We start from the raw sequence: 11,550 nt of genomic DNA, 5'->3' as shown, positions 1-11,550 counted from the left end.
TGTGAATCGTCCTGCGTCGCGGGGCTCGGCTCCGCTCGGATCAGCTGTGATTTTTTTGGAGAGGGGGGCAGTCTTTTTCGGGAGTGGGGGGTTCGGGTCACAGATCTGCGAGGTTATGAGCCGTCCGAAGCCGCGTCGGTGCGTCGCTGTCCAGGGTCCTGAGTGAGACAGAGCCGGCGGGCGACCACGGAGCCTGACACAACCCGGTGAGGAGGAGGTGGGGAGTGTGTGTGTGTGTGTGTTGGATAGTCAAGGTGTCTGGAGGCTTGTGTGTGTGATGATGTGTGTGAGGCGGATCGGGACAAGCGAGTCCACATAGAGTCGTGTCGGGGCGGGGGTGCGCCTATCCAGAGGTCCTACCTGTGTGTGGAGGGTGCGGTTGTGGGAATTATCACCACATTTGATGGTCGGTGAGGGGTGGACTATGTGTTGTTTGCATTCAGCACCGTCCTCAGTTCCTCTCCCGTGCCATGATGTGCAAATGCATGAAGGATCCTGCCTGAAAATGCAACGTCTTGCCTGTTTTTGCGGTCCTCTGCAGCTGTAGTGGTCTCAGTGTTGTAACAGTGGCACTGAGGAGGCTGTGAGAGGAGATGAGCTGGAGGGACCTGAGGTAATGTGCAGCAGTGGATTGCTCTGCCTTATTTTCCCCTGCACTGTGTATGTGGATGGGGTGTATGTAGGTCCACAGACCAGAAAAATGAACTTAGTCAGCATTTAGTGCAATGTCAAGCCCAGCCTCTGTCGAAAAAAAGCCCTCAGTCATTTCCCACTTTTAACTCCCCTATTTCATGGCTGTTCAGACAGACAGGGCTTGGGTGAGGAAAACATGACTCATTCCAATTTCGTCAGGGGACTCCAGTCAGAAATTGGGGGTTTATGCAAATCTCTTGTACGGAGGACCAGACCTCCCTGGGAAGAGTGTGGAACATGCAGATCCATCCATCCACCACCACCACCCGCAGCTCTGAATAAATCATATTATACAGCTACACGCTCTGCTCCTCATCGCGCTCACCTTTTCCCCATGCACTTTATAAACACTTCTCTGGCCTACATTGTCATCCTCTAAGGAACCTGAATTTATGAGTGCGTCCTCTGAAGGTGTAATAGCTCTAACTCGACAAAACATGGCTGGCTGCATTAGATCCTGTGTATTGAAAAATGGTTTGCTTCCACAGTGGATTTGATGACATAAAGTCACTTTATGGCAGGAAGTGAGGAACATTGTCTTTCCTAGTTCCAGTGGTTCACCTCAGGCTGCACTACGTCACTGTTGTGGCTCAGTCATTTGCACTTTTCATCCTTTCTCACCCCCCCTGTCGATTTGTCCCAAGCTTCCTCTTTCATTTTCTTTCGTGATGCAGCAGCCCCAGGGCTCGTAGATTTGACTTCAAAGTCTGCAGCTTTGCACCACTGTCCTTTCACTCTATTGATCAGCAGTGATTGATGACAGCTGTGTGTGTGTTTCCCCCCTTCAGTGAGTTGAAGAGCTCAGGAGCCATGGAGCTGAGGGTGGGGAACAAGTACCGCCTTGGGAGGAAGATAGGCAGCGGATCCTTTGGAGACATTTACCTCGGTGAGCATTTTGGACTGCGCTAACCTGACGCTGTTCCTTAAGCAGCCAGAAGCAGATATTGTACTGTACATGTTGCAGTGTTTGTGTACTGTGTTGAATAAATCTCACTCTTAAATCTGAGAGGTCAAAAATCACTGATATGCAGTAACTGCATCTCTGGTCCTCCTCCCATCAGGTTCTAACATCGCTACAGGAGAGGAAGTAGCCATCAAACTGGAATGTGTGAAGACCAAACACCCACAGCTCCACATTGAGAGCAAATTCTACAAGATGATGCAGGGCGGAGGTAAGCACCGAGAAGTATTTCAAGCTTTACTAGGGGGCACTGAGAGGCAGTGAAGAGCGTGAGGGGCACTGAGGGGTATTTAAGACTGCTGAGGTGTATTAACAATGATTGCAGTCATTTAGGAGCCATTGCAGTGTATTTACAGACATTTCAGGACATTTAAGGGCATTTGAGGTGCATTCAGGGTCATTCGGGGACACCGAGAGGCATCTTTGGCTGGAATGAAGGAGCACTGAAGTCAGTTTAGGGTTGTTGAGAGATTTGAACGGTCATTCAGTAGCACTGAGGTGTAGTCATGGCTGTTGAGAGGCGTCGATGGGTGTTGAAGCCTTACGTGTTAATGGTAATATAGGACTTTATTTATCCTGAGGGGTAATTTCACAGCAACACAGAGACAGCCTCAGGTTAGAAAACCAGCAGAGAACTGAAAGAAATTACAAATGAAATAAGAAATTAATGATAATCAGGGAAACATGAAAATCTATGCAATATATTTACAGTACAATACAATATAACTTTAATACAATATACCAGGGCTGCCCAAAGGGGGGCCTGCGGGCCAAAGTTGGCCTCAGTCAATTAAGGCAACTTATAGCACCATTTTGCAATTTTAACAAAACAACACAATAGGTGTTTGCTTTGTCACATGGCCACCGTTAAGCTTCAGTTTTAAATGTCAAAAGGAAAAGGTTTGGCCAGTATACATTAATCATATAAGAAAACTGTCAGAGTATTAGATATTTGTGTAAATAATTCCAGAAATCCAATGCAACTATGGCAGACATGATCATGATGTGTGCACTATAATCAGTATAGGTACATACAGTGGTAGAACAAGTAGTCTGATCCTTTACTTCAGTAAAAGTAGAAATACCATGGTCTAAAAGTACTCTGTTACATGTTCTGAGTTCCAAATGTAAAGGAAAGGCACATCAACAAAATGTACTTCACGTATGAAAAGTAAAAGTACTCATAATGCAGAATGGCTCCTGTCACAGTGTTACATTGTTATAGAATATTTTATTATTCTGTCAAGTGTAAAACAGATGAAGTGAAGCAAAAAGTACAGTATTTACCTCTGAAATGTGGTACATCAGAAGTAGAATGAAAACACTCAAGTAAAGTACAAGTATGTCAAATTGTACTTAAGTAGGCTGCAGAGCTTAAGTTAATTGTTTTCCACCAAAGGGTATAAGTATGGATAATTGATACAACATACATAATTACATATTAAAGTGTATTGTGTTATATATAATATATGTGCAGTCTATCTAACATACACACTATGAGGTAATAATACACTTCTGTTAAATATATATGAAAATATAGTAGTAATAGTATAGTAGTAATATAGCATGATTACATGGAGATAGCTATCAACTGTCAAGTTGCTTAAGTCATTTGGTAAAAACAAACGTTCATGTGTGAAAAGTAATTCAGAAATGGATAAATAGTGAAAAAGTAAAGGAAATATTTATCTTAAAATAATGGATAAGTGACTGAAATAGCTAAAAGTAATGAATGAGTGGTTGAAATAGTTCGCTAAGATCAATGAGTAAACCTAAAAGTGATGTTCTTGTTTGTCTCCTGTTGCAGCAGTGGTTGGAGTGCAAATGCAACCAGCAAGTGACGTCAAATAAAGCAGTGAATTACAACATGTAAATCCACTAGTTTCCGTGTCATTATTCACCATTCTTTTTCCTAACCCTGATCCCTCCTCTTCCCCCCCTCCCGACAGTGGGAATACCGTCTATTAAGTGGTGCGGAGCGGAAGGCGACTACAATGTTATGGTGATGGAGCTGCTGGGGCCCAGCCTGGAGGACCTGTTCAACTTCTGCTCCCGAAAGTTCAGCCTGAAAACGGTCCTGCTGCTGGCCGACCAGATGGTGAGACGGACTGACACTGTAAAATCACGGGAGTCCACTGGGGAGTTCCTCTGACACACACAGTCCCAGTGCAGGGACGAATAACTCCAAGAGCTCGTTGGAGAACCCTGTTATGTTTACAGAGAGGTTCCTCGCTGCGTCTAAGGCTGAGAGACAACACATAAACACTCATAGTTACAGATAAATGAGAGGGGCACATGAAATTAGGCAATTCCCGTCATATTTAAAGAGACTACAGTTGCACCTTTTTTGCACATAATGCACTGAAGTCAACCTCAGGCTGGCAAGTTGCGCAGATTTCAATAAATGGATGCAGCATTTTTAGAGCGGAACTAAATGGATCATTCGAAATCGGAGAATAATTCTCATCTAAACCTCTGAAGCTCGTTTCCTGGCTCGAGACAAATCTTATCCGCTCACTATCTGCGACCGTGCAGCTCCTCCATAAAAGTCAATTCCAATCCAGGACGTGGAAACTCGGCAAGACGGCCTAATCCTTGTCGCAGGGGTCAGCCCGTGGTGTCTTTTCTGAGCCTCTTTAATCCCTCATATGTCATCCTTTAGTCCACGACCGGCACGTTTGTTCTTTTCGTCCCATTTTCTCTCAGCCACTTTGACCTCTTTTCCTGAACACTCCTTCTGCTGTCGTTGTCACGTCTCTCCTCTCCCCTCCCCTCCACTCCTCTAAAGGGGCAATAACACAGATTTTAACTGTCCCATAACATAAAATGCTCTCTATATATCTGCAGACAAGCTGACAGGATTATTGATCAATACCAATGACTCAACTGTTATTTCACCGGCCAATGAGACTTGTGGCCTTTAAAACTAACTTTCAGTTTCAGACCAAACGCTCTATAACTGTGGGAAAATAAGGACTCCCAGCAGTGCGACCCCCACCAATCAGGAGCAGCAAAGATAATTTGCTATCTAAAAAGTAATAACTGTCGCCCAGATGCTCAGGCCGAAGTGCTCAACTAATCTGGAAACCTGAGGAAAGAGAGATTCCAACTTTCAACAAAACTTCAGATCAGTCAGATTTTTTAATTTATTTTTTTAATCTGGGTTGACCAGCACCCGTGTGCCTTGGAACAATGCAGAAAAGATCAATCCCGCACAAAATAGATGATTTAAAGAACCATACCCTGCGACTGCAGTAGATTGGATTCATTCTCTACTTTATAGGCATTGACCTCCACTTCTTTTAATACGCTCTGAAAATCAGCTTGCAGAGATGTGAAAGGTAATCCATCACTGTAAAGATCTCACTGCGTTCCTTTTTTAATGTTAAAATGTCTAACTGTGGATTGGTTGTGCAGTCGTGAGCGTCGACTGTTTTTCTCCCTGCTGATGCATTCAAGGACACTGTGACATTTGAGATGTTATAGTTGCCTGCAAATGCAATGCGAGAAGCACCCAAAACCTTTTTACATTGTCCATATGTGTTATTTTTTGGCTTTGATTTCATCAAACTCTTGGATTTCAGAGTTTTAAAACAGTTCCTGAAGACAGCGGTGAGGCACTCTACTGATTTCGAACATGAAGATCAGTGTTCTTGTCACAGGTACAATTCAACCTGTGAACACAGCTGCATGATGTCCTCTGAAGGGAGCTTTCTTTTATTAGAGAGATCTGCATTTACAAAACAGGGAGGGTCTGACCAAAGACCCTACTGAGTTGCATTATGGGAATTGTTGTGTTTTGATCTTAAACCACACTCAGCACTAATAGTCAATACATTTTTCCCTCTGCTGCTTCATTTTGTGGCTCAACCCAGGTTCATGTCTGTGTAAACTGGCTGTCAGAAGATAGTGACATGTCTTCCTGGACAGTCTAAACCTAAAAACTCCTACGAATAGCAGTTTTCTGTCAGTGGCCGTTTGTTAATGTCTACTAAATCCTGCTCTCCATCTCTGCGCTCCAGATTAGCAGGATTGAGTACATCCACTCCAAGAACTTCATCCACAGAGACGTGAAGCCTGACAACTTCCTGATGGGGCTCGGCAAGAAGGGCAACCTGGTCTACATCATCGACTTTGGCCTGGCCAAGAAGTACCGCGACGCCCGAACGCACCAGCACATCCCCTACAGAGAGAATAAGAACCTCACTGGCACCGCCCGCTACGCCTCCATCAACACCCACCTGGGCATCGGTAAGGCAGCACACAGGCAGAGGTTGGCCTAAATATCTGTGTGAATGTGTGTGTTCCACAAACCCCGCTGTGGTTTATGTGTGTGTTCACAGCAGAATGTCAGCAGAATATGGTGCAATATGCATGTTTATTGATCAGGACTGGATCCTCTGACCTGCAGCCTCCTGTCGTTTCCTCTCCTTTCTCTGTTTGCCTTCCATCTCCTCATCCCCTCCTCTCCCTTTTTCTTCTCCTCCCCCCTCAAACCTTTTTACCATCTCGCGCCCCCCTCTCCTCACCCTCCCCGCTCTGTGTTTCGTGCCACAGAGCAGTCGAGGCGAGACGACCTGGAGTCTCTGGGCTACGTTCTCATGTACTTCAACCTGGGCTCTCTGCCCTGGCAGGGGCTGAAGGCTGCCACCAAGAGGCAGAAGTACGAACGCATCAGTGAGAAGAAAATGTCCACCCCCATCGAGGTGCTCTGCAAGGGATACCCCTGTGAGTGAACAGACGCTGTTAACAGAAGAAAGACCGCTTTTGCAACATCTCACATGTTTTCTCAAATCTCGACACCGCTCCTGTCTTTGCTTAAAATCCACTTCCCTATCTCGTGTTTCCCAGCCGAGTTCTCCACTTACCTGAATTTGTGTCGCTCGCTGCGGTTCGATGACAAGCCGGACTACTCATACCTGAGGCAGCTCTTCAGGAACCTTTTCCACAGACAGGGCTTCTCCTACGACTACGTCTTTGACTGGAACATGCTGAAGTTTGTGAGTCGTCTACAAACAGCTCCCAGCTCGGCGGTTTAAAACCCTTTCCCGCTGTGTTTCTGTCCCTTTTCTCCTCTCCGGCACACATTCATGCCTGCACTGTTCCTCTGTGTTTCAGGGGGCCAGCAGGACCGCCGAGGATGGAGAGAGGGAGAGGAGGGAGGGAAAAGAGGCGGAGGAGCGAGCGGGAGGAGGCCAAAGAGGAGCAGGAGGCCGAGCCTTGCCGCCTGGCCCGAACCCTTCAGCAGCCAACAGGGCGAGGAACGAGGCAGACGCTGCTCCGCCGAACCCGGCCACCCGTGGGGTCCAGCAGTCAGGTCAGGATGTGGTTTTGAGTGTTCGGGGGTCGCGGCGAGATACAGCTGGAGCAGAATCAGAGCTCGTAAATGCACACGTGAATCTTTGCGCCCACGCAGGTAACCGCTCTCCTCAGGCGGGGAGAGCCGAGCGAGCCGAGCGAGAGAGGAAGGTGGCCATGAGGCTTCATCGCGGGGCTCCCGCCAACGTCTCCTCCTCTGACCTCACTGCACGCCTCGACCAATCGCGCATCACTGCATCACAGGTAGGAAGATAGTGGCTTCACAGGTTCAGCGAGACGTCATTGGGAAGGGAGTTGCTGCACGTTTTATCTGCATCACATGCTCCCGCTGAGAGTGTTCTCATTTTAAACATTAGGGAAGACATTCAGATTAAGGTGGAGGTTCATAGAAAACCACTGCTAACAAACAGTGCCACCCTGTCATCACCGGCTGCAAGTCCAAAATACAAGTTTTAGATTTCATGCTGCATGCACGTAACATTTAGAGATGTTGATGGCATCTCACTGCCGTAAGTTGAAGGCGTTTGTGTGTTTCCTGAATAATTTTTAGCCATGCTAGCAGCCATGCTAGTCGGTTTCAATTGCACTTTGTGTTATTTCTAATTGCCAAATGTTCGCATGCTAACATGCGAAACTAAGATGATATCTGCTTTGCATCAGCGTGGTAGCATTGTTATTGTGAGCATGTTAGCAAGCTGATGTTAGCATTTAGCTCTTTAGTGCCTATGTAACATGGCTGTAGATTCAACCAGAAATAAACTGCAGCAGGTATTTCTCTCTTCTCTCATGCAGCACTAATTGCTTCTCTGTGCATAAAATGCTTCAGAGGGACTCTCATTCCCTTGGTCTGCTAATACTGCTGGATTCTCTATGCTTGCCACTCATGTTGATGCAAATTCATAATTCATGATGCCATCTTGGACATATTGGGGCTGGGAAAATATTCAGACATAATCTAGTCATAATTACCACCGCCAAGATATTGATGTGAAGAGTTTTTGTTATTGTGCAGTTTAAATCTGACATGATATAAGCACAGAATAGACTAATCCACCAAGGCTGGCTCCTTGTGTCCCAAAGCCTCGTTATAATTCATAATTGGACTCTCTCCAGCGCTCCTTCATTTAGTCGGGATCATGTCTGCATCCTGCTGTAATGGCAGCAGCTATTCTACATATCCAGACCGACTGTGCCGCGACTTTACGTCACCGTTCAAAGAATCTCACATGAGCTGTGATAATTTGGTGGAGCAGATGCTCTAAATTCAAATAGATACGAACTCAGTTTACAGTGTCTGAATTTGCATAAATTAACGCTGATGGTTACAAAACCAGGGCATTTGCGTGTCATCCTCCGATGATCTTGACAGTCGCTGTTCATTAGCCACTGATTGCACCAGTGAATAAAACGACTTGATGTTGATTTTCTGATTTGGTCCAGCTTGTGTGCTCGTTGATCTTTGTGTGTCCACCCGTCGCCTGACCTTTTTCTTTGCTGGCAGCAGCTGTTATAAGAGGAAGAAAAACCCTGTGAAACTGCTAACAGACCACAAACAGCCATATTCTGCCCATATAACCTAAAGAACTACAATCAGGAGGTAAATGAAGAGCTAAGAAAGCTCACTGGCTTTGGTCTTGGAAGAGCTCGGATTTTAAATGCAGTGTGCTCTTCGGGTCTCTGTCTTCTCCCTCTGATCAGCTTCAAGCTTCTCATCTTTCTCTCTGCTCTCAGGTCAGTGTGCCGTTTGAACATCTGGCGAAGTGAGTTCCTCCTGGCTGGCCTGCAGGTCAGTGGCAGGTATGGGCACGTCTCTTTCTCTCTCTCTCACACACACACACACACACACACACACAAACAAACAAACAGAGCAGGCTTGAACAGCTCCATCATGTCTTTTGTCCTTGATGACCCCTGACGCCCCCCACCATCCTTCTTGTCCAGGTAGAGAAACAAATAGAGTAGAAAGAGAAATGGCCAGAGGTGAGATGAGGTGCTCTCTCACACATTCGCAATGAAAAGATTTTTCCTCTAGAATCGAAAAGTTGCCATTTTTCCTGCAGAGTGAATGTTTCCTCTTGCTGGTGCTATCTAAAGCAATGCAGCCACAAATCGTGTTTTTCATTCTGGAGGACATGCATGTGTGATCATGAAGTCAGTGTAGTTGGCTATGTTTGGATGAAGTCATCCATCCATTAGCTATACACCGGTTACTCCCTTACTAATGCATGGTTCGTTTTGATCTTTTCATGGGCTTTATTGACATAACAGAAATATAGAATATTCCCATTTTTATCCTTTCATTAACCCAAAAAGTGACATTTCTCTTCCTTGGTCTGTTCCTTGTGCTTCAGCAGCTGCAGGGTATCAAATACCCTTTACTTTTCAAATGGATGAATGAAAACATGAATGAGTGGAGGAGGACAAGAGGAGCGGGAGGAGGCGTTGCAGGCCCTTAAGAGGGGGGTCGAGGCCGTCCGTGTGTCTGTCAGTATGCTGTGTGAACACTGGTGACCAGGAAGAGCCGAAGGAAACACTGAGATGAGAAGAAACCAGTGGGACAAATGAACTTTTGCTGGAACTGGTTGGGACTACTTTTCGGGGTGCGGCCGGCGAGGGAAGAAGGTGAAACAACACAGAGGTCCCACCCCATTCTTTACTTATATTCACCTGCCCATCGACTCAGAGGCTCAACTTGCAAAAAAAAAAAAAACAACCAACAACAACAAAAAAACCATCAAAGTGCACAAAATGGACTAAATTGCAGTGATGAAATTTAAAAAAATCAGCTATCAACCTGCTAACATTTGAGAGCTACATCCGCTGCTTCTGGTGTTCTTGATTATAGATAAATATGTACACAGCTGTGGAGACGAACACAAAACAAAAGCGTATTCAGGCCTGTAACAGACGAGATCAGAGAGGGCTTGAACATGGCGCAGGAAGAGGATCGGAGGTTTGGAGTGAGTGTGTGAGAGACTGCAGATTGTGGATGGGAGCGAGGCTGCTTTTCGTCAATAAATGTCAGCGTCCGTCTGCGTGTCGTCTTCGATGTTCGTTTTTTGCCTTTAGCTCTGCTTTAGAGAGGCTGAGGAGAGGAGGGAGGCAGGAGGGAGACGCGACCCGTCCCCGACTGAAACCCCCTCTTCCTCGGCACGCTCGTCACTTTCTTACCTATGAGAGACTGACGTGGGAAACATGCTCTCTGAGTGTGAAGGAAGGCCGCTTTGAGTAGAGGACAGATGAAAGGGAGAGCCATGAGGATTGTATGATATGATTAAAGCCTTAGTCCAGCTTGTAACTCCAGGTGTGAAAAGACTCGAGAAAGTTAGAGGATCTCGGTGGTGAACAGGTCTGGTGTTACATTCGTTGTTTGTTCTTTTGCCCTTTTTCTTTCTTTGATGATACATGTAAAATGTGTACATAACTTTTGCCAGAATATGATAGATTGTTTAAAGAGGAGGCTGGAGAGAGGAGTACTGTTCACTTCCTGACAGCCCTGGGGGAAAGTGAAGCAGAATCTTTTACCAATAACCTTTAGAGTCCGCCAGAAGTGTGTGTTTTGGTTTGCACTGTGGCAGGCAATGACAGAAAGGTTCTTGTTAAAGTTTCGAGGAGGAGTTTTGACCCGGGCCTGTCAGGATGGACAGGTGTCACTGATGGGAGTGAGCTGTCTGATGTCCTGTACATTTCTTTACCATGCTTCAACTTTACTACTATGATATTTGTGTATATTTTCTGAATCAATAAAAATATACACAGCTTACACAGACTTCTGATAGCATGTCTCATTTGATCGCAAAAACCTCCTGAAATTTTGTTTTACACCTTTTACACAACTTGTTAAACTACTGAAATGGTACCTTGTGTATAAACACAGTCCTATTAGCTTGATTTTCCTTTTTTCAGCATATTTTTGGGAATTTTGCCTTTATTGGACTGTGGAGATGGAGAGTGAGAGGAAACAGGAGAGTGAGGGGTGACACACATCATACTGTAGGTCCCATGTCACAATCTAACCAGGGACATTATTTTACAGTATGATCGTAGACCCCTTGGCTCATTGAGCAGAAACGTATTAAAAGGCCCCTTTAATAACAGATATTTGACATGTCATAGCAAGAAAACTGCAGGTGTACAGTAATTAATAACAATAACAGATACTGGACACATCCCATTTATGTTTACCAGTCCCAGGGCCCTGATATTGTGATTGGACCTAGCTGCGATTAATGAAGTGCTTGTTCTGCAGTGACAAGTCTCCAAATAAGATGCAAGTTTATTTATATTGCACCTTTTAACAATAAGACAATTCAAAGTGCTTTATGAGACAGAAAGGCGTGAGAAAAAGAAACACACAGCAATATATAAAGATAATGTAAAAGAGTAAAATGAAATAGCAAATAAAAATAATGTAAACACAATAAGACAAATTAAACAGTCGAATAAAATTATAGTGCAGCTAAAGTGTGCTGGAAGATATGAACAAAGAGTCCCAGGTTTAACCTGATAAAATACAGTGGAAAGGTTTTAAGGCTTGATTTAGTGGAGGGTTGGAGCAGATCACAAGTTTTGCTTCT

At 45.1% G+C, this 11,550-nt stretch overlaps 1 protein-coding gene across 1 annotated transcript; it reads left to right on the top strand.

The window, feature by feature from the left end:
• The first annotated feature begins 1,500 nt into the window (after positions 1–1,500).
• csnk1e (casein kinase 1, epsilon) lies at positions 1,501–9,453 on the top strand. Its single transcript, XM_041962229.1, has 10 exons — positions 1,501–1,579; positions 1,755–1,865; positions 3,604–3,752; positions 5,677–5,905; positions 6,212–6,382; positions 6,506–6,654; positions 6,773–6,971; positions 7,071–7,216; positions 8,705–8,770; positions 9,328–9,453. Exons 1-9 carry the CDS (start codon positions 1,504–1,506, stop codon positions 8,735–8,737), a joined length of 1,263 nt encoding a protein of 420 aa, XP_041818163.1. The 5' UTR covers positions 1,501–1,503; the 3' UTR covers positions 8,738–8,770; positions 9,328–9,453.
• The last annotated feature ends 2,097 nt before the right edge of the window (positions 9,454–11,550 follow it).

This window comes from Chelmon rostratus, chromosome 21 (genome assembly GCF_017976325.1).
Source record: "Chelmon rostratus isolate fCheRos1 chromosome 21, fCheRos1.pri, whole genome shotgun sequence".
Lineage (NCBI taxonomy): Eukaryota > Metazoa > Chordata > Actinopteri > Chaetodontiformes > Chaetodontidae > Chelmon > Chelmon rostratus.
Note: the sequence above shows the minus strand (reverse complement) of the source record. Positions and strands in the feature narration are given on the sequence as shown.

What these genes read in the sequence shown, in the direction of transcription:
- csnk1e (XM_041962229.1), top strand. Translation starts at nt 1,504, where the DNA reads ATGGAGCTGAGGGTGGGGAACAAGTACCGCCTTGGGAGGAAGATAGGC. An exon ending in GCTCTGCAAGGGATACCCCT is followed by an intron (nt 6,383 to 6,505) that starts GTGAGTGAACAG and finishes CGTGTTTCCCAG; the next exon opens with CCGAGTTCTCCACTTACCTG. An exon ending in CCGTGGGGTCCAGCAGTCAG is followed by an intron (nt 6,972 to 7,070) that starts GTCAGGATGTGG and finishes GCGCCCACGCAG; the next exon opens with GTAACCGCTCTCCTCAGGCG.